Genomic DNA, 25,101 nt, shown 5'->3' on the forward strand with positions numbered 1-25,101 from the left:
CCTCTTCTTTACCGTAAAATGTCGCAATGACAATCAATCCATAACATAAATTTGACTCTTTTTGATCACTTACGGGAAGAATGCACTTGGGATTAGTAAGCAATAAACAACTATTAGCCATTTTGAAGAATGGATCATTTGTAAATCAAGATCATACAATACAATTTATAAGTGATAGTGATCTACCATAATAACAGTCGAGAATAAGAAACTTTCAACAATTTACTATGGTATAATCAACTCTAAATTCCTATCTTATCTTAATATATTGAATGATAAAGATGGACCCTCACTAAAATAGTTCCCCAAGGACTCAATCAGATCAGAGGATTGTGCAATAAGTATTTGCGAATCACTCTATCCTCCCTATGTGTCCTAATTTTCCATTTTGGTTTATCCCTTATAAATTGTCCAACTCATACTACACACATGTGTGATGCACGAGTATTTTAAACCACATATTCAGTTTTTTGCTAGTTATTTTCTACTAATAATAGCAACATTCCCCGACAACTCATAAGAATAACAAGTGATATTTGTCCAAAATCACCGTCAAATACTATCACCCAAACTCCTCTCCAAAGCTTCAATACAATACTCCATCCGTCCCATAAAATGTCTCACTTTCTTTTTTAGTTTGTCCCACTAAAGATATCATATTTCCATTTTTAGAAAAAGTTGTCTCTCACAATATTATAAATATTATATTTTCTCTTCCCACCCACCTAACACACAAAACAAAATCTCCTAAAATTATGTACCATCCCACAAGTGTGACATCTTTTATGGGACGGAGGGAGTACTTGTTAACTATACGAGGTTTCATAATGACAATCAATTCCACAAGCCTAATTCATTGTTCAGTAGTATTACAAGTGGAATATTCATTTAGATTAACAGGAATCTTGAATTGAGAATGAACATTTTTTCTCTGGCTAATACTACTATATAGTAGAGAAGCTATACCACTTGCAGTCACATTTAAAATAAATGTTTTTTCGTAACGTATTTCTGTTTACAACGATTTCTATATACGTTTTTCTAGTTCCTCCATATCTATAAACAAAAAAAATATTACACTGCTATTCGGACTGATTGAGGACATTCTCAAATCATATGTTGTAGTTCATCGGTGAACTATGTAAATCTTGAAGTAACTTACTCTTGGTTATAGATCATTATAACATATTAAAATTTCATTCATTTTTCATTAAACATGAAAAGTTTGGAATGATATTGTTCATATTGCATGACTTGCGTGAATCTTTACCACTACTACTTAAATTCAGTTATTCACCAATAAATCCACTTTGATCACGTACGTAAAATTATAAATAGCAAAGAATTATATTAATATATGAAAAGTATAATTTTCATTCAAACATAATTATCTGTTAGGTTTTGGTATGTCCCATAACCTTTAAACTGAAATATAAAATAAAAAAATTTCATTTATTTGCAATTTTCCCAAAAAATTGCTTTGGTAAAAATGACCTCATTTAATTGATCAGTTTAGTACTAAAAATGACATGAATGCCAGTTGAATAATGTAATTTTCCGTCAACATAAAATGATTGGGCTATAAAGAATCGGCTTTAAAAAGAACATTTCTTTAAACCCGTTCAAGCTATTGACCATTAGGTAAATTATTTACTTACTTTATTGACTTCTTTCTCCCTGACCTCCTTCTTTACCAAGTGATTCTGTTCTGTATGTAGTTTCTTATTAGTTTATATGATAAAATTTGATAATTTTATTTGTATTTTTGACTTTTAGACTCGTATCAACACATAATGTCATGTTCAGTGTCAATCAAATTTAATTTACATATTCCAGGCATTTAGTTGACATTATTACCGTAAGGTGTTAACATCGCGAGAATGACAAAAATAGTCATGTATAAGGAATGACGAAAAAACTCTTTTCAAATTAATTAATACAAAATATATTTTTACGTGACACCACTGGATACCACTAGATCATTAAGATCTAATGTCTACAATTTATAGTAATTAGCAATTGATTACGTCCCTCGATATACCTACATTAATGAATAAATATTATAGACATATTGAAAGGCACATAGAGGAATGAGATGAATCACATAGAGAATAGAGAATTCGTTATAATATCATATTATAGACGGGACATAAGCATGAAAAAATTGATTGTATATATATGAATAAATGTTAGGATGGAAATAGGGAATTATGAGAGTAGGAGTATCTATAGTCGACGAAGATCCTCGAAGCTCCATTCTCTTCTCATGCCGACGCTCCTCTGCAATCTTGGTGGGTTTTGAGGCAGCGACTCTACATTGTGGATGCGATGCATAAATGAAGGAATTTTCTTTGAGAAATCGAGATTTTCGAAATTGGGTTTGACTGCACACGACCAACTCCTATCTCCTCTCATCTCCCTTGCTTCACACCCATCTTCTTTTCCTGTGTTTCTCTTCCGGCTCATTCTTTTTCTTATTAAATAAAACAAAATCAAAATTAACACAAACAAAACCAAATATAATGGAGCTATGGTTATTGACTTGTTAAGGTTGGTTGACAATTGCAACGTCAACGACACCTTTTTTCATCATGTGTTGGATTATATTACTCATATATATGGTGATTCAGAGTGCTTCTCGGAATATAATAACCTAGCAACGCACAATTGTCCTTACGCCCTTTAATCTAGCTTCATCCCCTCTTACAACCAATCTCTCCTATTTTTCTAAAAATTTATTATCAAAAATTATAATTCATACAACCAATCACTACTATATCATACTCCAATGTATTTATAACTAAAGTAATCTACATATTCATGAAAAGTAACTTCTTAAATCCAGAGGTGTAGCAGCTCTACTGAAGGTCTGATTGCACTGGTTGAATTGAAGATTCGTGAAGATGCACGATTAATAAGCCTGCAAACATGTTTGTGAGCAAACGAATCCGAACATGTTAGCCCCACGAACCGAGCATCATAAGGCTCAAGCTCGAAGTCGGGTTCATTTACTATCGAGTCGAGATCTGAACAAGCTTTTTTTCTGAATTAAGCTTCAAAAACTCGCGAGCAACTCATCATTTACAACCAATTCATATTCATATTGTTAGAGACTAAAAGGTTGTACTAAACATAAATTGAGTAATGAATATGATTTCATATACTATCTAGTCAAAATGGACATTTATATGCCAAAAATTTATGGATAATAGACATTGATGCAAGAAACAGAGTTACAATCGTTAATTAGTAGAAGCAAGAAGAACAAAATGATGTACTAATTGGCTTGAAATTCCTAAACATACCAATTATCAGACTAGTGCACCATTAGTACTACTACATGTTAACAGAAAAGCAATCTGTACAAAGTCTAAGCTTAGTCCAAATGTTTTTGTATACCCACCAATAATATTACCAACAAGAGCACTTGGCAGCACACAAACACGAGCATATTGTACACCGGCACGAACATTTCTTGCACCAACACGACAAACCTGTGCAGCTAGGAATCAAGCACGACGGGCATCCTGGCAGCCTCCACCCCGCACATTTCGGCCTCTTTATGCAACTGAGGTTCAAGCATTGTGGCCATCTCGGTCTTCTAACTTTAACTATACAGCATTTATCAGCACAACACATTGAGGTACATTTCCACCTCTTCTGTAGAGCCAGAGTTGGCCTGATTTTCCTCAATCGAACTTCAGTAGTCATGTTCTCCATTTCTTGAACAAATCTACAAAGATGGCGAATATAATCCGGGTACAGCTCCAAGTTGCAGTGGCCGCCTCCTTTGATCCACAATGGCTCGTATGGTTCCCGTGCCATTTTCCATAAACCATTACCGTGCAACCAATTTACAACATCATCATCTGTTCCCTGTAAATTATCGTAAGGACATGGAAAATACTCAATAAACGAACATCATTTGTCAGTTAACAAAAGCATTATAAAACACGGTTAAAAAACAGCTAGAGGAATCATTAGCGTGGCTAGCTTTATAGTTATGTGTCAGAGTACATGATATAATCACTGCTGAAATAAACACAATGAAAAAGGATCTTATTATGTTAAGTTTAAGAATCTTAAAAAGAGGACGATGGATTTTGCCGGAGCAGTTTCAAGCAATTATCGGTAGACTAGATGTAGAAATTTGTCGATGCCAGCAAATATTGAACATCGACCCATATATCAAAATGTTTCTCTTAGTGAGGTCGTCAAAGCATTGCCTTCGATTTCTCAAATGAAGGGATAATGGGAATTTGAATTATTGGGTTGTCGAATTTGAGGAATATTTAATTGCAAGAAATTGTTATGTATATAGTACTTGTTTGCTACAGTACATTTTAAAAATCTGGTTGAAATTACTAATTTGGTCAAAAAGAATGATAATAATTGGGATGACTGTCATTTAAATCCTAGATTATGATCCAGTTAGTAATTTCAACCAGATTTTTAAAATATAGCAAACAAGTACTACTATGCATATCAATTTCTTGCAATTAAATATTCCTCAAATTCGACAACCCAATAATTCAATCCCATTATTCAAGCCCTTCATTTGAGAAATCAAGGGCAATGCTTTGATGACCTCACCAAGAGAAACATTTTGACATATGGGTCGATGTTCAATATTTGCTGGCGTCGACAAATTTCTATATCTACTCTAGCGATAATTGCTTGGAATTTGAGAAACTAAGTAAAACTTAATTCAACCTGATTAGATATAGAGGTTTGTATCTTCCGACCAAGCTAAAAGCAACTTCTAGGAATAAAGAAGTGCAGTTTATAATTAACTAAGGGAGCTATTAACATATCAAACTATCAACGTGGACAAACTTCAATAGCTATAATAGATTGGCACTTTTTCTTGAAGAAACAATATCAGAGTTAGTAAAAAGGTAAAAGGAATTGGGGGGCCTATGGAGAAAGCACCTGAGATTACGGCAATGGAAAATATTTCCATTGACGGAGCTCCAAAGTGAAAATACACTAGTATTTCTCCATACTTAAGCATGTGCTAATGAACTATGCCTCTGGAGCTACTAATGGGGAAAATGTTCAAGGACGGAAACCATCCAATTTCCTTCCGTTAGTGCAATACTGCTATTAAAGTACGTATGGATGTAGTTACTTATGCAGCACAAGAGTACGGATTATCGTGAGATTTTGACTTTAAGCAGTTTCCTAATTTTGGAATTGGTCTAGGAATCACCTTCATTAGTTTAAGCCTTTTCTAGTAATATATAGTTTGAAATTGTCTACAAGCCCACGTACTAAATTTACATAAAACCAAAGAGCACAGATAAAAAAGATAAAAAAGATAAACAACCACTCAGCATCGATTAAGTTGTGATGTAAAAAACAAAATGTCTAGTGTCGAAGAGATTCTAGAAACTTACATGTATAACAAGCACAGGAGACTTCACCTTTCGAATTTTCTTTACATTCTGCAAGATTTAGTGGAGTTAATAACTGACAGCAAATAAAAGGTAGAAAGGTCAATTAGATTCTGATCATATCGAATATTGTAAAAAAGTACCAAGAGTAGAATCACATCACAAAAGGGTTTTCTCGGAAGAATGCTTCAAAACAGATTACTAAACATATTTTTCAACGCACAAACAACCTGATGCAGCCAAGGATCATATCACAACCACCATGAATTTTGATTTCACTTACTAATCACAACTGACACATTTACAAAAAGATCATCCCAATGCGTACAAACAAGAAATAGCTGAGCCGCAGCAGTACCTTATTCGTTAGTTAAATGGGTATCTAAACTCGTAATGACCAGTAAGATACAAATTCCACCTATCTAGCGATTTTAGAGCAAGAAAGTTTTGACGAAGAAGAAAATATTTTTAAGGATTTAAATACAATGTCCCATATTTCAAAAAGTCCAACCATGAACCATCAAAGAATCACACTATATCACTAGTAAGGGGGCACATCGGATCAGAAGAGGCAGTGCAACCATGATTGTAGCACTGCCACATGTTAACCATGTAAATAGTAAATATGTTTTTTTTCGAGAAATGTAAAACTACTAACCTTGTAAATATCACAGCAGAGGGTAAACTTCACATGGCAAAGCACACGAAGTCCAGATAGGATGGCACTGTGCAAAACTACACCTCTTAGTCTTGGTAACTGAGCTGCTAAATGTAGTGTGGGGCCACTTCCAACTGATTGCCCGTATAGAATTAGATCTTCCTGGCTAATCCCATACTCTGTTTGAAGACACTCATATACAGCCTCGATGTCCGCATATGTGTCATATTCACTAGGCTGGGAGTTATAGAAAGCCAAAGTATTTATATCTAACTAGAAGAACGATACTTAATTTATGAGTTGAACAAATCAGGACTGGAACCCACCAGACTCATTCGGAAACATTATTAAGACGCTTCAGAAACAAACAAACAAAAGGTCCGTAACAGGCTGATTTCTAGTATTTATTAAACTTCTTAATAATAATAATCAGCATACAGCGACTTATGAGACTGACTACTAAATGTTCCAAAACCGAATTAAATATAATTACTACAAGCGAGGCTATGTAAGCCAATTTTCTTTCAGCACCTTCCAAAACTATGCGGTTATGAACATCAGTTAATGACGGGACTAAGTTCATTGAATTTTACCTTACCGGTTGAAGCTCCATAACCAGAATAGTCATACCTGCAAATTTGGATAGAATTAACTCAGTAACGCAATAAACTAATCAAAGAAAGAGTAAATCATTAAATTGCAAGAGTCCATCTATTGCATTACAGTACACACATCAGAAAAGGAAGGTATTCGCAAAACGTGGGGAAAGAGGCAGATATTGAAGAGCAGGATGAACAAGCTAATTCCCTTGTAATCATTGAGCAAAGAAATATTGAAGAGCACATCCATGGGGGCATTCATAGGATTGTGTATTTGAGGGGTAAGATGGTCAGACAAGTTAAGAATTAATTAATTCATAAGAATAATATGCATCCACAAGAGATTTGTAAGACAACAAATAAAGTTTTGACTAAAAACACCCTGCTGGAAAAGAAGCAAAGGTGAGACAGATCAATGCCTTGTACTTAAGGCTTTGTAATCATCCAATCTCACAAAAGCTGAAAGATAATAGTAAAAGAAATGAAAGCAACATAAAGAGAGCAAAAATTAAGAGCAACATGAAAGTCACTGAGAAGTGAACAAGATGTCACAATCTCAAGGTACCATTAAGATCACCTTTTAGTGAAAGCCCAATCACTTTCACATCAAAATAAGCACAGTGCCAACATTAAAGAAGGAAAATGCAACACCAATTAAACCCAATTAGGTCGCCATTTTGTCAACTAAAAATCAAGATTTCAGATCTAAGCCCAATAAATAAGCAGAAAATTTAAAAGGAAAACTAGAGTAAAAATGGAAAACAATAGATAGGGCAAACTGAATTAATTTCAAATTACCCAATAAGATTAACCCTGAGATTGGCTTTGAGCTGGAGAAAGAGGTCATAGAGCTGGCCCAGATCAGCTGCATTTCCATGGGAATACAACACAGTGAGGCGGGCGGAGGGATTCCTCAGGTAAAAAGCTACAATCTTGTTGCCCCTCTTGGTGTGGACAGACAGGACATCGAGGCAAGAGTCGTCAATGGCGATTGGGAGCGAGGAAGCGGCGGAGACCGCCACGAGCTTGCCGTCGTCCCTCTTCTTGACCTGGTAAGTCGGCGGCGTCGGCGGAAAGAAGGCGAATTTGGCCGCGAGTTGTGACACCAAACAACCCATTTACTCAATTAGTGAGGAGCGTTGTTTGTGGTCATGAATGCATGTGTGTGTGTGCTTCAATTTGGGGCTGAATCTGTGATTGTTTGCTACTGCAATGAAGCTGGTTTTGAGGTGAAGGGAAATAGCCGGGGAAGTGTGAAAAATAGTGATAAAGAAATGGGAAATAATTAATAGAGTGTCAGCAATCACAGTGTCTGATGCTACTAAAAACTATTTCTAGTGGAAGACGACATTTTTCTGGTCAGATACACAGAAAGGACTTCTCTCCCTCTTCTCTTTTCTTCTCTTCATATGATGATTACAAATATTTTTTCAAGTCCGTGAGTTTCAATTTTGAGCAAAAATGATTTTACAGTGTATTCTTTTTTTGTTCAAAAATTACTAAAGCAGACAAAAATCACAAATGCAACCAAACAATGTTGGTGCTGATCTAGAATAGCGTAGGCTGGTTTTGCATTGGATCTGATATATCGGTGGATTTGGACTTCCTATTTCTATATAGTTATTAAACATTTTACTTTATAAGTAAAAGTGAACTTCAGAAAATGGAATCTGATCTCTGTGTTTTGCACAAATATAATATCAGATTTTTTAAAATCAATTTTAGTGACTTGTGAATTTTGGCTTATAGAGGGTATTTTTAAAAAATTAAATTAAATGGTACTTCCTCCTCCATCCGTTAAATGAGGTCCCATTTTACCATTTGGAGTGTCGGCGATTTAATGTCTCATTTATCTTTTCTCATTCTAAGTAAATGGACCTCATCATTCACCTAAATCATTACATTCATATTTTATTATAAAACTTATATATAAAATTGGGGTCCACATTCCATTAATTCATTTCTCCAATTTTCTTCACAAAGTCAACAATTTCTTAAAACTCATGCGGAATCCAAATGGGACTATAAATGGGGGGCGGAGGAAGTATCAATCATGTGATTTATATTCTTACTTTTCGCCTTTTTTTTTCTTTTTCTTTCTATCTCTTCTTTCATTTTTAGTGGGATATAATGAGAGATGTTTTTCGGAGCTAAAGTTTATAAGAAGACGAAACCTTTTCATTTAAATTTATTTTTTCTCAATTGTAAATCCTGTATTTCATATTCTGTTTCTGGGCCATCTCCCCTTCAACTTCATTTGCAATCATAAAAAAAACGGAAATAAGTTTCAAAGGCAATAAATTGGATTTTACCTACACAAGCCTAATAGGTTAAAAGGAATGAGCAAAATGTATTGCAACATCATCGATACATAAGAACAAAAATGTCGAGCTCTTGCCCGCAGGGACTTAGCGCAGTTGGTTCCAGAGGAACAGATATTGCTACAAGGAGCTGGGTTCGAATCCCACTACTGGCGTGTGGGAGCTTCCATCTATTAGGCACAAGTGTGAGGCCTTGAGAGATGTCCTCCTGTCAAGACAGTGGATTGAAGGCCTCCTCTCTAACGGGCCGTTGTGTACCCTGATTGAACCCCCTCACAAACTGTCGGGCCGGGGTGTGGGGCGGCTGGGGTGACCGCATCATCTTTTGCTACAAAAATATCGAGCTCTTTCTTAAAACACCACAAAAAAATTGCATCTATGACATTAATTTCTTACTTCCATAAATCATTAAGATTTCGCTGAATTTCTCACAAAATATATGCATATAGACTAATTCACCCCTACCAAACATGGTCTAAGATAATTTCCATCATAATTCTTCCAAAAAAGTCCAAACAACATAGATGTTACCCCTTCTTTCGTAAAAAAATGTAAAAATGATGTAGCCGAATACTGCAATCATTTGGCGACAGACACAAATTGTGAAATTGGTAAAGTATGAGAAAGATAAAAGATAGAATTATTAGAGCATTATTTGTGAATAATGAAGTTCTTTCTTAGGAGAAAAATACCTACTAAAATGGATGTTGAATTTTTATTCAACCCTATAGAATTAAGAAAATTAAGAATTAGTTTGATTGGTAGGAAAAAGAATGAACGATGAGTTTTTCCTTTCTTCCTTCTATCATATTTTTGTGGGATATACCAAACTTGAAATAAAGAAGACTAGTAGTAGTATTTTTTTATGGAACAAAAAAGGAGATAATTTAGGAAAGCGTGTCGCAAAGGTGTGATAAAATAATACTCCCCCTGTCCTCGATTAAGAGTCACACTTTTACATTTCGGTTCGTCTCCAATTAAGAGTCACACTTCATTTTTATTATAAATGGTAGTAGGTCCCACATTCCACTAACTCACTTCACTCACATTTTATTATAAAACTAATATAAAAAAATGGGTCTCACATCCCACTAACTTTTTCAACCAACTTTTCTTTACATTTCTTAAAACTCGTGTCCGGTCAAACTGTGACTGCTAACGGGGGGACGGAGGGAGTATACTTCATTCGTTGAATTCAGTACAACACGGAGTAATATTTCGAGGAAATGCAACGTAGCTTTTTTCTTTTCTTACCAAAAAATCAGTCTATTTCGGTGCTGCTTTTAAACAACAATCCAACTCAAACACAAAAATGGAGCTAAAAAATAATATTTTCAAAATTAATTTGCTTATGAATTGAATATTTTATAAAGTGAATTACAACTCATAAAATTTGTCGTGAAATTAAAAAATTGGTTAAATTCTAATTCATCCCCTAATTTTAAAAACTAGCTAGAAAAATCACTAAATTTAGATTTGTTTACGACAATCACACCTCATTTGATGGCCCAAATTGACGGCCCACTAATTGATATATTTAATGGCCCAAAACTCAGTAAGTTTAGCCCAAACTGACGGCCCATCAGTCGCTATTTCAAATCAACGCAACGTTTAAATCCCAACGGCTAGTTCAACATTACCGTTTTAACCATAATTCAAAAAGCTTGTTACACCAAAGCCTCATTTCCATCACCAAACTGTGCAAAACTAGTCAACTATAAATTTCTTCACAATAAAAGAAAACACAGGTGAATCGGAGCAAAAAATCAAAGAAAAATGGCGTACGCGTACAAGCCCACATACTACACATCGCTGCACGACTCGATGACCTCCATCTGCAAGAGCATCCTCCCGTTCTCGTTGAAGAAGAAGCGGATGCCTGCGATTGCTGCAGCCGAGCAGCAGCGGGCCAAGGATCAGTCGGATCAGCTCAAGTGGCAGCAGGAGTCCTTCCACCAGATGCATAATTTGATGGGACTCTGTAAAGAGGGAATTATTCAGGAAGATGAGGTCTCTGCATTCCGAGCTCATCTTCTCGAAACCCTCATCGCCTCTCCCCTCGATTATGAGCCCCCCGTGATTCTAAGGGATAAGCTCATCTTCTTGCAGGTTTTATTCCTAATTTTTCTAGATTTCGATTTTGGTGGTGTGTGCTACATAATTGAATCCAATTGCAGCTTTGATCTTTTACAAATTTGGCTTTAACAGATCCTTTTCCTTTTTAGGAGTTACTCTATGCTAATTGCATATCTGAGGATGAGTATCATGCTTCAAAGAGGCCTTTGTTGCAGAGGCTAGCGGTTCAGGGGGCCGAGATTAAGGAAACGGATGTGACGGTTCGTGGGGTGCAGAAACAGATTTCGAACGAAGAGTGGTCTGTAATCGATTTGAAGGAAGAGAAATGCTTGGTGAGATCAGCATCAAAGAGAGCAAAAGGGGCTTCTTCGGTTTTGGATTTCGTATCGCCCAATCAGTACGGGAAGTTGAAGGAGGACAAGAATACAAGTGAGTCGGATCGAAGGAATAAAGATCAGAAGGGGAATGAGCTTTTGAGGTCTACTGAAAATCCCTTTTGGAATGCTGGTTGCAATGAATCCAAGTCTATTTTCTTGATGGAAAGTGTACCTGAATCTGAGAGGCAACTCTGTAGTAGTGAGAAAGGGAAGAGGAAACCATTTATGGCAATCTTTCAAAGAGAGGAGAATGATGATAACAACAAAGAAAGTGGAAAAACAGTGAAGAAAACATGGGGATTCAAGATATGGAAGAAAGGCAATGTGGAGGATGAAAGGACACTCTTGTCTCTACCTGAAAAATCAGATGACACAAAGGAACCACAAACCAAGAAGATGAAGAACAAGAATGGTTTACCAACAGATGGTATTTTAGATGAGGTAACAACCCAATTTCCTTCATAACTACTCTTGTCATTGGCTATGTTTGAGATTGCATAGCTGATATAATAACTCTTTGCTTGTAGGCATTTGGAGAGAACGTGAAGAAGGAACTGTCGCGAATCCAAACAGAACTCAACGCAAGAAGTACACGCGTTCATCTTTCGTAAGCACTTCATTTTGGCATCATCTACTACTATATGAATCTGTCATTCTGACCAGTTTTGTCTACTTTGATATGTCAGAGATGAAGTCTCTGATAGTTGTCACACAGTCGACAATGCTGAGCTGAAAAAAGGTTTACCAAAGTAAGTGAATGACTGTTTCTCACTTCTTTAGCTCATGTATTGAAACTGATTGTGATTGTTGCTCTCATCTTTTGTGGATAATTTAGATTAAGTTGTGACCGCAGCAGCCAAGTTGTGGCGAGAGAGAAACGCAACTCGAAAAGATGGACCACGTTTGATGATGAAGATGAAAACTCGCATCCAAATCTGTTTGCTCCTCAAGATCAGTCCTCATACTTTACGAAGCAAGCCTCAAGGACGGCTTCGCGCACATCTTTTAACAATAGCAGCATCGATAAGGGCTTTAGATATAATCCCTTCTTCGACATGTAACATGTTGAAGCCGATATCTGAATCGGCACAATCTTTCAACAACCAGAAGCCATGTTATGTTCTATAAAAGTACCCTATGTCACTGTGTGTTTGTTTGTAAAGAAGAAAAGCAATTGTATCATACAATCTCATAGCAAATATTGATTTTGCACAAATGTTATACGTCCTATATATGTTTTCCTGTAATTATATGATTTTATTCGGTCTCTCGACTCTTTACAATTTTTACTTCCAAAGCCTTGGATTTGTTCGTTGAGATTTTCCGGTGCACATGTCAAGCTCTCCAGCTGCGCTGAATTCAACGGAGAATAGATGGGATGGGGAAAATTCACAAGACATGTTATTGCCTAGGAAAAATTGCAAGATTATGCAAGCATCGAAATATTCCATTGGTATATACCATCAACATTCTTTCTCATTCAACAACAGGCATGAATAATTCCAAGAAATCTTCACCTCTGAAAAACTTCCACCATTTACCTAACATACTAACGGGGAAGGGTGTCTAAATTTGAACAAACATCTCCTCGGCAGAGTGGGCAGACACTGCAAGGAGGCGGCACAAAGTCTATTAAAATCAAGACATACAAGCGGGTAGGCTAGGCGTGACAACTTACCCGTGAACCTCTTGGAGCCATTTATCCACACATGACATGTGATACTCGTGTTGGCATGGAAGTATACGTATCTTGTCTCCATCCTCATAGGATCCCAGGCAAATCTGACACCTGCATCACATCATGGTCACGGGATAATCTGATATTTCAATTTAGGAAGCAAATGCGAGTTTGTTAAATTTCCGTCATTTGTAATTTCTTCTCAGTTCATTTGGGTTAACAGTAGAAAGTAGAAACATACTGTGAGATATCCTCTTCATATTCCAATATTTTTTCCTTTCCGTAAATCTTCATTGGCAACGAGGCAACAACTGATTCTGGAGCTGGTTGTGAGACCACAGACAAGGAAATAGACATGGGCTGCTGGTGGTGTATTTGGTCAAGCACCTAAAAAATGCACGTAATGAACCATAACAATACACACATGTATATATACAACTCGAACAGTCTGACACAGAAGATTACTTCAAACCATGTTTGGGAAAGAAAGACCATTCGAGAAATTGCTCGTGAGCCAGACTCCTCTGCTGATAAACCAAATCGGCATGAACATGAGCTACCAGCATGTATCCTTCTAGGGCAGACATCAGTCGGAGAATCCGATGTATCGAGACTGCCATGGCGTCTTTCCCCTAACTGTACACAACAAGAAACTTTAACTACCATTAGAGGTCCCAATGAATGCACTATAGGAGAATATGACTAATGAGATAAAAATTTATGCATGCATATTTTAAATAAAGATTGACCGACATGTATAACCATTTAATGACTAAGTTGTGTAAGTGACAGACAAGTTACTTGGGTGTGGAAGAGAGAAAGAAGATAACAATTGCATCATATTCCTAATTCTTAAAGAGTGAAGCAGAATTGAGCATAACATGGAACTAAACCTCTCTGAATTCAATAAAGTTTATAATTTTAAAAGTGGAAGCAAAGTAATACCTCATTACTTCCATGTATCTCACTTCCAAGAGACATGAAACTTCCATGAAGGCTGGTGCTAAAGAAATCTGTTAAATCACGGTGAGAGCCATCTGGAGATCTTGAGTATTCAGATCCACTTGTTGAAAAGACGGTATTTCTTGAAAATGAAAATGATGTATAATTCCTTATATCATGACTATCTGGGGATACACTCGTTAAACTGTTTGAGGATGCACTCATTAGATCTCCGTGACGCAGAGTCCCCTCTTGCCTGCTTTCTTCTCTCCCTAATATTATAAATCCTGAAGTCAAAGGTATCAATCCCCGATCGTGCATTAAGTGGAAAGCCACGGGTGAATCATGATAAAAAGAAGTATCTTCAGAATAAGAATCAATAGCCTCAGCAATGCTGTTTCCTGCTGAAACTTCATCTAGAGAAATCGGAGAAGAATCACTGCTTGTGATGCTGGTAATGTCCTTGGAAGCATCAAACTTAGCTATTACAGTGTCTGGAGATGGCTGATCTATGGAGGAAGAAGTACTTGCAGTGCCATCATCACTAGAACTGGCAGTGGATGAACAAGAAATCATATCCCCACATTTTGACGAGCAATTACATTTATCTCCATCACCTGAGACTGTTTTGAGTGCTGCGATTTCATTTCCAGCTGTGCATCTTCCGTTTTTTGTGATGCCATCGTCAACTAGACAAGTTTTCCTACCCATGGAAAGACGAGGACCTTTTCCTTTTCCATTCAACCTCTCTCCACCACCAATTTCTGCTGAATTCATCAATAACTCAGCTGGACAATCCTCCACCTACATCAGACATTGAATTAACCATAAAATCATCACAATTTTTCTCAGTATTTATGCATAGAAAATTAGAAGCAGAAGTGCTGTATTGGAATAAGCAGTTTAACAACAAATCATCAATCAACCTGATCCCAATTTATCATCATTACTATCAAGTAGCTGCAAATTAAAGCTATAAAAGGTCATCTGATCTGATTGTAACATCAAACTGGCAACACAGCCATCAAATCAAATCTACATATTATGCGATCATATAAACAGAAACATAATTTCCGATTCCATAGGCGATCAAATGTCAATTCATACAAAATTGAGTAAGAGAGGGCAAGTTAACAATAGAAATCTCACTCGACAGTTTACGATAATGCCTAAAACGACGATTGATCGTTCAAGTAAATTGAAAGCATAAATTGAAATGAATACCGCGAGGGAGCGGGGCGGGGAGGCGCCGCATAAGAGAAATGAGGAGATGGTGCGTCTGATCGAGGGGCGACGGGGCCGGGGCCGATGAGAAGGGGGCGAGCCTCCCAGATGGCTGGCGCCTAACCCCATCTTATTTGAATTATGATGGATTGTTATTGGGGCACCTTTTCATTCTCCATATACACACAAAATTTACGTATTTTTGTGTGTATATTTTGGAATGAAGATGTTGAACTGGAAAGTAGGCTTGTGTTAGCGATGAAGCCTCCATCTTTTATATGCATAATGAAAGATAATCGCTCTATCTATTTCGTTGGTAATGGTATTGTAAATATGATCAAAGATCCATGAAATATGACAATTATAATTTGTATACATGTTAAATTTTGATAAAATTTTTTGATAAAAATTATGAATTTGTAAGGGTATCACAATGGGGCAAGCTATAGCCCGTCCTAACCATTTTTTACTTATATGTTGTATTTATATAATTAATGCAAATATATCAAACAAAATAAATAAATAAAACAACACGAGGGAAAATCCTATATTTCCTTAATTAAAAAAAAGTTACAAAATAAGAAATTAAGAAAAAAAATGCACTACATATAAAAAAGGAGGCTAGTCTAGAGTAGTCTCAACTTGCGGCTGAGGCCATCGATCATCCGCTGGATGCCTTCGATTTGAGCCGAGTTGGTAACCTGCATCAGAGCGTTGTGCGCCTCCAACAACGTCCTGTAGTCGGAGGAGGCCACCAAATCTGTGTAGGCATGTGTCGCAACCGAAGTCGCACTCGGGGGCGTCGGCGGCGGCGCGACAGCGGAGGATGTCGCCTTGCCCTTGCCCGGGGGACACCGGGTGGATATCAGTGTGCCGGAACTCTCATCCTCGAACACCGGATGGTTGAGGGACTATTGGAGATGCGCCGCTTTCGCTGCTTGTATAATCAGTGAAGGTGTACTTTGATGCCCTCTTCTTCACCGCCGTCGATTGGGGAAGCACACCACCAACAAACTTCTGCTTCCCCTTCAAGAGCGCCCAAATCTGGTAGTGCTTGAATTCGCCGTACAATGAAATGTACGACTGCACCACTTTGTCGCGCACATCCGCAAGACTCTCGCCGCTGGCCTGCTCCCTCTCGCACTTGTCGTACCGCCCGCGAACAAATTGATCTGCTTCTTTATTTGGTCTAAGTGCTTGTGGAGCTGCTCCCATTGGCGCTTGTTGGCGGTCGGCGGCTTGGACGCGTTGTATTTTTCGGCGATGTGCTCCCAATACGCAGTAACCTTCTGGTTGTTGGCGAACACCGGATCCTCTGAAACATCAATCCAACATCTCGTCAAGACGATGGATTCTTCCGTGACGTAGTTCGTCCTTCCCGGGGCGAACTCATCACACACCGCCGTTTGCGGCAACTTCTGGGCTCGTGCTTTGGTCCACTTCGTCTTGGTGGCGAAGCCCGACGCGACGACGACGGCGGGTGTGCGGTTGCGAGAAGGCTCCTTGTCTGACAGCCCGTACGAGTCCGTGCTGAAGTCAGAATCGTACTGGGCGTTGGTGTCGAATGGCCGGTATTTATCGGGTTTTGTACCCGGCCATCGTGCACCACCGAACATCAGACTATTCAGACTTAGGTAATCTTCGGGATTCATTTTGTTTGAAATGTAGAAAATGTAGTATGAATTTGAGATTGAAAGGAGTGAAAAATGAAGGAAAAAGTGAGGCATATTATAGGTTTTGAAAATTGAATAAAATTAAATTTTTAATTGAAAACGCGTGTGCATCGTCCGTCGCATCGTCCGCGCCTGGATGGCCTAACATTGATTCTAATTAGTCGAAATTAAAATGCACGGGCTGTCGAAATAGTGCATTAACACAATAGCCATGTAGTCCTTTTAACCAAACTTGTCGAAATAGTGCATTAACACAAATGCAAATATCATGTTAGAAATCAAAACTACATAAAAAAAATGTACATATATTGTACGTAAATATAATACTTTTAATTTTTAAATTTAATTAGATTTAATTATAAATTTAGTTTAGTAGTACAAAATAATATGGAAATTTTAAGTCAAATTTTAACATAATTTCGAGCTTGTTCGAAATAGTTACAATATTCAGTAAAAATAATATTAAATATGCAAATACTATAATTTAACTTAAAATTTAAATTATTTCCTAATTTGTTGCAAAATGATTAATAAGTAATATATTTTTAATTAATTAATACTCCGTACTACTATTTAAAAATTAATTTTTAATGAAAAATATTAAAATCTTTGATTATGTACTGTTACATAAACAAACAGTCAAGGACATCAAATGCGACTCAAGATTTATGTGGTTCGGTCGATATTGATCTACATCCATGGACAAGAAACCATAACTTTATTCAAAATCCAATCGACTACACACATAACAATATGAACTCAAAACAGATGAATGGACGGTGAAACTCTCAAGACTATTTTTAGCTTGCAACTTCAACGATCATCTCCTCTGCTCCATCCGTCTCATAATAAGAGTCACACTTTGCAATTTTTGTCAGTCCCATAATAAGAGTCACACTTCATTTTTACCGTAAATGGTAAGTAAATCTCACATTCCACTAACTCACTTCACTCACATTTTATAACCAATATAAAAAAAATGGGTCATATATTCCACTAACTTTTCGAACCCACTATTATTTACATTTCTTAAAACTCATGCTCACATTAAGAGCTCCTATTGTGGGACGGATAGAGTATCTCTTTTTAATCTTTTTCTGTATTCTCCCTATTGATTTCTAGCTAAATCTCAAGTGAACGACCAGCTCCACAAAACAACTTAGGGGTGCTTATTAGGCCGGTTTCGGTTAGAACCAGACCGATTGACCTGTTACAATATCTTCTAAATTCAAGAACTGGAACCGGAACCGATCAGTTCCGATTTGGAACCAATCGGTTAAGAACCGACCGGATCCGGTTTGGAACCAAAGAACCGGTTTACCATCTAATTGTAATTAAATTTTTACTTGAATAATAATTTAAATAATTCAATACCGAAAAAAATAATAATCCTACATCTGAAAATATAAAAATTCATGAATTTAATAGCTAAAAATACAAACTAACATAAGTCCAATACAAACTAACGAAGCAACAATATTCATCATCCAATATAGAAAACTTTAAGCAATTAATTACCTTATTAAAGTCCAAGGCCTAAAAGTATTCGATAAGTCAATATCTAAATTCTAAAATAGGGTTAAGAAACTTGAATAATAGTGTTAGGGGGTGTGTTATATTGCTAACTAATTAAATTGCTAACTTTGCTAACTCATCAATGTTGTGTATTAAAAATGTCAATACGGTAACATTAAAATGTCAACACATAATATCAACATATTATATTGAAGTTCAACAAAATTATGTGTTGACATTTTAATGTCACCGTATTGACATTTTCAATACACAACATTGATGAGTTAGCAAGTTAGCAACTTAAGAAAGTTAGCAATTAATCACACCCTATAGTGTTAGTATATTAGTTATATTCATATGAAATTATAAAATATAAATTAAATTTAATCCGGTTTCGGTTTAGAACCTGTCATATCAAAAAATTGACCGATTCTGATTCGATTCCAGTTCCGGTTCTGATTCTAGTTAACCAAGAACCGATTAAGCAACCCCTAGTCAGCTCTCGAATATCCTTGACGAAATTCTAACTCTAGGTTTCTTTTCTTTTCTATCCTTATAAAAATAGGTATTTTCATTATGATCCATTTTATAAAAGTAGAAAATTTTCATTTTCAGCAAATTTCTTTCCCGTGAGAGACTTTTTTTGTACTAATAGGACTCCTCCGTTCCTGAAAATTTGTCCTATTGCCTTTTTCGTCCGTCCCTAAAAATTTGTCATCTTTCACTTTTATCATTTTTGGTAGTTGACCATATATTCCATTAACTTATTTTCACTCACATTTTATTATAAAAGTAATATATAAAAGTAGGACTCACATGTCACTAACTTTTTCAACTCATTTTCTATTATATTTCTTAAAATCCGTGCTAGATCGGATGGTAACAAATTAAGGGGGAGGGGGGGAGTAATTTTTTTGTCTTCCGGGAGTACTTCATTAAATTTATTCTCCTAAAATTCATGACGTTTTTAAAAAATGGGAAGATGTAATCAAAATATCTGACAAATGGTCAAAATCTGAATCCCTACGACAGCAGAATCCGATTGAAAATTTTCAACGAAGTTTGGAATGAAGAACAAATTCGATCAACCAAACTAGCCATTTTGATCTGAGAACAGTAGTAGTATGATGCAACTGAAGACCATAACCCCTTCCCCACCGCCACATCCGCCGCCAGGCCTCCGATTGTTCCCCGCCGCCGATAGATCACGAAAATTCCACCAGCTTCTGGTCCTCCTCCTCACCTTCTCCGCCTACGCCGCTTTCCATGCTTCCCGTAAACCCCCCAGCATCGTCAAAGCCATTTTCACAACCCCACTCAACCAAACCCTACCAACCGAGAATGGAACCGGCTGGGCCCCCTTCGATGGCCCCGACGGCCCGCACCGTCTCGGCGAGCTCGATCTCTCCTTCCTATTGGCTTACGCCATCGGCATGTATTTCGCCGGTCATTTGGGGGACACCGTCGATTTGCGAATTCTATTGACTTTTGGGATGGTTGGGAGCGGCATTTTCGTCACGATTTTCGGATTAGGGTATTTTCTCGATTTGCATTCATTTAGGGCTTTTTTGATGATTCAATTGCTGTGTGGCCTGTTCCAATCGATTGGATGGCCGTGCGTGGTGGCGGTGGTGGGGAATTGGTTCGGTAAATCGAAAAGGGGGTTGATCATGGGGGTGTGGAATTCACACACCTCTGTGGGTAACATTGTAGGGTCAGTGGTGGCTTCATCTGTGCTGGGGTTTGGGTGGGGCTGGTCGTTTCTCCTCCCCGGGTTTCTGATCATGGCTGTGGCGGTTTTCGTCTACTTGTTCCTTGTTGTGCACCCGGAAATCGTGGGGTTTGAGGTGCCCGGGGAGAATGCAGAGTCTGATGTGGAGGGGGTGGCGTTGGTTGAGTCGAGGAAAGTTGAGAACGGGGATGTGGATGTGGATGTGGTGGAGAGTGAGGATGATGGGGGTTTGGCTGCTATTGGTTTCTTGGATGCGTGGAGGTTGCCAAATGTGGCGTCTTTTGCATTCTGCTTGTTCTTTTCCAAGCTGGTGGCTTATACGTTCCTGTATTGGTTGCCATTTTACATTAGGAACACTGGTAATTCATCTTTTCGAGTGTGCATTGCATATTTAGTGGTGGATTTTTATGCCACTTCACTTGCTCTTTTGTCCTGGAAATTTGTTATTGAACATGCTGAAAAGTTGTGAATGCTGTTTTTCTTGCTTCGGATGCCAACTTCAGTTTTATGAACTGCTTAGTTTCGGACATGTCTTAGGAGTCAGCTTCTAATTTCTTTTAGTTATGAGAAGTTTATGGATTGTTTATAGATCATTCTTTGAGATACCTAAATCTGTAGCTGAAAAACTATTGCAATGCCTAAAGATAATTAGGATGAGATGTGGATTTTAAGCTCTTCTCTATGAACATTTTCACGATAGTGTTTTTTGGTGCATTTTTGTTTGGGGGCCGTTAATGCATAGTTACATACTGACTTCCATTAGTGCGAATGCATGAATTTTCAGCTACCTAAGTCCATTATCTTTTATCATTTCTCATGAATTCTTATGATGTCAAAGGTTCTGTAAATTTCTATCTGTAAATTATTTGGCTTTCTTAATAAAGTTGCCAATGTGTTTTTACATTGATTTTTTTTAATTCTCATGTTCATCGTTCTTTTTTCTTAATAAAATTGCCCACTGATGTTCCTTATCATGCCTTTGTTTTGTTCATGTAAACTGCAGCTGTTGCTGGTGTGCATCTGTCTCATAAAACAGCTGGGATTCTCTCGACGATCTTTGATATTGGAGGTGTTTTTGGTGGAATTTCAGCAGGTTACGTATCAGATATGATTGAGGCTCGTGGTGCTACATCAGTTATATTTTTACTGCTATCCATTCCAGCCCTTATTTCTTACCGCCTTTATGGAAGCATATCAATGTTCACGAACATTTCACTGATGTTTGCATCTGGCTTACTCGTAAATGGACCCTACTCGCTGATAACAACCGCAGTCGCTGCTGATCTTGGCACCCAGAGCATGATTAGAGGAAGCTCCCGTGCATTAGCTACCGTTACAGCAATCATAGATGGCACCGGTTCTGTAGGTGCTGCTCTTGGCCCTCTTCTGGCTGGATATATTTCTACTAGAGGATGGAATAGCGTTTTCTTCATGCTTATTGTTTCGATTTCTTGTGCTGCGTGTTTGTTGATTCGTGTTGTCAAGAATGAAATTAAGGGGAAGCTGAATGAGGGCAGATGGCTATGGCTTAGCATAGTTGATAGGTAAGGTGATCATGCCACATTTGTTTGTATTCTTTTTCCAATTGTATTCATAGCTTAATGTGGCTTCATTCTTTGTGTGCATTTAAAGGTATAGTTAGGAAGTGTATATTTTCAGAAGCATATACATTCCAGAGATCTGATTTCAGAGATTTGAATACAAAATCGTTGCCTTAATATTTTCTTCTTCTTTAAGCCATTGACAATAACATACAACAATATCCTCGTGATTACTCCCCGATTATGCAACCACTCGACAACGATGTGGAAGGAAGAATCGGGTATCGATATAAATATGCATATATTTACAAATTGCTCACAGCATCAAATTATTATCATAATCCATACTTTGTTACCTGTGAGAAGAATGGATAAATTTTGGAAAAATTGTTTCAGGCCCAATTTAGCCTTGAAGCAGGAATTTGAGGCTCTGAAGCCCTTCTGCAGAAATGCACCTTCGAACTCTAGGCCTTTGAACCACAATCGGAGGTGGTGGTTCCGAGTGAAAACACACCATCACTACTGTCAAATTGTCAGTAGCCCCTCGCTTCTTGGCTTCATTCACAAGATCCTTACAGCACAGCTTCACGTTGTTGTGCTCTTGGAGCCGCCTCCTAGCAAAGTCTACCGCGTTCTGGCTCATGAAGACGTCCCATATTCCATCGCTTCCAATTATCAAGAATTCGTCTTCCTTGGTAAGTGTCGTTAGCCTTAGTTCTGGTTCTGCACTCAGAGGCCCGCCGCTTTCAACCTCTTTCAGTCCTTTGATATGCCAGTTGCCTAAAGCTCGGGTCACTCCTAACTGCCCGTTTAGATAACCATCATCGATGTACCCGCCTACTGATTCAATCCTCCTCCTTTCGCTTGCACAGCAAGGCCTGTGATCTTCTGACATCTCCACAGCAACTCCACATCGGGATAAAACAGCTCTACAATCTCCAGCATTTGCTACTAGCAATGACCTGTTCAAAACTACACCATATTTAGCAAATGAACAATCAGTTATAGAGATTGAAAATGCTGTCAGTTACGATTGCAAAGACCCGCACTCAACTGCTCTTTTACCTGCCATGTATCATCACAGTTAGTGCAGTCGTGCCAGACGACAGTGTGGACTCAACAGAGCAAGACTTGGCAAATGCAACATCAGCCTCCATGAAAGATCTCGCAACCACTTTCTCGAGTTCCAATGGGAAGTCAGCATCCTCGACAATAATTCTTGGCAAGTGGTCCCGTGCAAACTGAGCTGCACCCTTTCCACCATGTCCATCAAACACCTGCCAAAAGAGAGAGATGAACTTGTTTTGTTTTGTCACACTTATGATCTGATTTATGCCATGTAAACGTGAACTTCGATTACATACATTCTGTCTTGAGTTCAGACTTCAGAGATCTGGCTAGAAAATGTTATCTCTAAGAATGATAACGAAACACAACTCCTCTCAAGTAAGATAATATACCGAATAAAAGTATGCGTTCGATTAAAAAAGAGAGAGCCTTCTACCGGACAACAATATAAGACTGGGATAAATTTGGCAGTGTATAATTTGCTACATGAAGGAATTCTACGAACACGGCAAAGCACAATTCAGCAACACGACTGGCCATATACCACGGAAATGAGCTAGAGAATCTACTTCTTGATCAGTTTTGAATGAGTATCACAAAGTATTTCACATGTCTAAAAAGCAATAAAAGTGGTGAATTTAAAGAATTTACCCCATAGAAGGACATAGCTTCCTCAGCATGTGCAGCATAACCGAAACTCCTAGCTAAGTCGGGAATACAAACATGCGTGTCCTCCATATCCGGCCTGCCTCCGATGTCCGACCACACCCCAGACCGAAGGACAGGCAGAAAATTGTTCGACACATGTGTTTTGTCTGAGATAGCCGATTCTTCGGAAATACTCTCCAGCTGTGAAGGAAAAGATGTAATCTTCATTTTTCAGCTCATAAGAAGTTTATGAAAAACACTTCAATCAAGTCAAGAAAATTCAGTGACAAAAGAAGGCTTTAATAAATGAAGTGTGAAGATGTAAATTGGAAACAAACAAACAGTAATTATGTAGCAGAGCAATTGATTGAACGCCTATTCCCATCCCCAAAATTTTATGTAACCAATACCTAAAAAGAGAAGGGGCAAATCATCTTGGATCTCAACTAAGATGAACACAGCCAAATTAAAGCCTCAAAAAGAGCAACAATTAACAAATTTTACCTACCGGAAAGGAGGTTGTGGCAGCGGATGGATTTTCCTTGGAATCAGCTCCAGAATGAGAAATCAAGCTTTCATCATCATCAATTGGAAGAGTCATATCTTCCATTCCATCACTCAGTTTGTCTGCATCTTGCACACACATTTTGTATGATATTTTTTTTACCAGTGAATTAGATTGGATTGGGTGAGGGAAGATTCGAAGAATATGTTTTATGAGCTGTGAATAGAGATAGAAGTTGGGATTTCTGTTTTCTATAGCTATAATTCTTATCTTACGAAATTATTTGGAAAGAGCTTCAAAAAACAGAGTTTGGTACAAATTTCATAAACACAGAAACTGGGGAAGGATATAAATTTTAGTGTAAAATTTATAGAGTATATGAGATATTGTAAAAAAATAAATCATCTTGTGATAAAAATTACTTTTTAAAAATAAAAGTAGATAGTAAAAAAATTATGGCTTAAAGAATTTGGTTGTGGTAAATTTGGGGAAAATATTTCTTTTATGTCGGAGTTTGGTCTGCTTATATTTGGATTATATTTTTACTTCTTTTACTTGAGTTTCTTCTTTTATAAGGCATAGTATCAAATTACATTCTGTGTTGCCCAGTTTTTAAAATTTTACTCCATTTGCTATCAAGTTTCATGTATGTTTATTGATCATTCTTTATTTCTTTAACTTTTTCTGTTTCCTTTCCAGAGAGTGCAAATAATTTTCGAATTTACCATTCTAACTAAATACTACTCCCTCCGTCCCGGAGTATTAGACTCACTTCTTTTGGGCACGTGATTTAAGGAATTGATATTTAAATAGTTAAAGTGGAGAGAGTAAAGTATGAGAGAGGGAAAAAGTAGGAGAGAGAAGAGAGAAAAAAAGTAGGTGGAGAATAAAATAAGTAAATGCTTTTTGCTAAAAAAGGAAATGAGTCTAATATGTTGGGACATCCCAAAAAGGAAAGTTGGTCTAATACCTTGGGACGGAGGGAGTACTACATAATAGGAGCATTGGTATAATCTTATTTAGGGGAATTATTCAAACTTTTGCATATTCTCTTTTGTCAAGCTTGATTTGAGGTTTTGTTTTTGGTGAATCCTCTTAATATAATATGTGGATATTAATATTAATTACGTAGTGATAGAGTAGTTATC

The 25,101-nt window shown here is 37.4% G+C and overlaps 5 protein-coding genes across 7 annotated transcripts; 2 read left to right on the forward strand and 3 right to left on the reverse strand.

Moving 5' to 3' along the window:
* Nucleotides 1-3,198: 3,198 nt before the first annotated feature.
* Nucleotides 3,199-8,044, reverse strand: LOC125186666 (alpha/beta hydrolase domain-containing protein 17B). 2 transcript variants are annotated; one of them, XM_048083080.1, is made up of 5 exons: nt 7,452-8,044; nt 6,648-6,684; nt 6,055-6,291; nt 5,400-5,447; nt 3,199-3,876 (listed from the first exon to the last, which is right to left on the reverse strand). In XM_048083080.1, the coding sequence occupies exons 1-5, from the start codon at nt 7,769-7,771 to the stop codon at nt 3,412-3,414; spliced, it is 1,107 nt and encodes a 368-aa protein (XP_047939037.1). In that variant the 5' UTR covers nt 7,772-8,044; the 3' UTR covers nt 3,199-3,411. The 2 variants fall into 2 exon arrangements, with proteins under 2 accessions (XP_047939037.1, XP_047939038.1); XM_048083081.1 differs by lacking the exon at nt 7,452-8,044 and adding an exon at nt 6,787-6,949.
* A 2,614-nt stretch (nt 8,045-10,658) lies between these two features.
* On the forward strand, nt 10,659-12,694 carry LOC125187072. 2 transcript variants are annotated; one of them, XM_048083583.1, is made up of 5 exons: nt 10,659-11,083; nt 11,200-11,868; nt 11,955-12,034; nt 12,114-12,176; nt 12,281-12,694. In XM_048083583.1, the coding sequence occupies exons 1-5, from the start codon at nt 10,751-10,753 to the stop codon at nt 12,486-12,488; spliced, it is 1,353 nt and encodes a 450-aa protein (XP_047939540.1). In that variant the 5' UTR covers nt 10,659-10,750; the 3' UTR covers nt 12,489-12,694. The 2 variants fall into 2 exon arrangements, with proteins under 2 accessions (XP_047939540.1, XP_047939539.1); XM_048083582.1 differs by having other exon boundaries at nt 10,661-11,083; nt 12,263-12,694.
* Nucleotides 12,695-12,853: 159 nt separating this feature from the next.
* LOC125187071 lies at nt 12,854-15,491 on the reverse strand. The gene is made up of 6 exons (XM_048083581.1): nt 15,272-15,491; nt 14,051-14,851; nt 13,571-13,741; nt 13,347-13,492; nt 13,106-13,216; nt 12,854-13,034 (listed from the first exon to the last, which is right to left on the reverse strand). Exons 1-6 carry the CDS (start codon nt 15,398-15,400, stop codon nt 12,977-12,979), a joined length of 1,416 nt encoding a protein of 471 aa, XP_047939538.1. The 5' UTR covers nt 15,401-15,491; the 3' UTR covers nt 12,854-12,976.
* Nucleotides 15,492-19,427: 3,936 nt separating this feature from the next.
* Nucleotides 19,428-21,909, forward strand: LOC125188494 (putative glycerol-3-phosphate transporter 5). Its single transcript, XM_048085353.1, has 2 exons — nt 19,428-20,550; nt 21,195-21,909. Exons 1-2 carry the CDS (start codon nt 19,584-19,586, stop codon nt 21,737-21,739), a joined length of 1,512 nt encoding a protein of 503 aa, XP_047941310.1. The 5' UTR covers nt 19,428-19,583; the 3' UTR covers nt 21,740-21,909.
* Nucleotides 21,910-21,938: 29 nt separating this feature from the next.
* On the reverse strand, nt 21,939-24,281 carry LOC125188495 (probable protein phosphatase 2C 27). The gene is made up of 4 exons (XM_048085355.1): nt 23,957-24,281; nt 23,452-23,649; nt 22,798-23,009; nt 21,939-22,694 (listed from the first exon to the last, which is right to left on the reverse strand). The coding sequence occupies exons 1-4, from the start codon at nt 24,092-24,094 to the stop codon at nt 22,136-22,138; spliced, it is 1,107 nt and encodes a 368-aa protein (XP_047941312.1). The 5' UTR covers nt 24,095-24,281; the 3' UTR covers nt 21,939-22,135.
* Between the last annotated feature and the right edge of the window lie 820 nt (nt 24,282-25,101).

This window comes from Salvia hispanica, chromosome 5 (genome assembly GCF_023119035.1).
Source record: "Salvia hispanica cultivar TCC Black 2014 chromosome 5, UniMelb_Shisp_WGS_1.0, whole genome shotgun sequence".
NCBI classification, from domain to species: Eukaryota; Viridiplantae; Streptophyta; class Magnoliopsida; order Lamiales; family Lamiaceae; genus Salvia; species Salvia hispanica.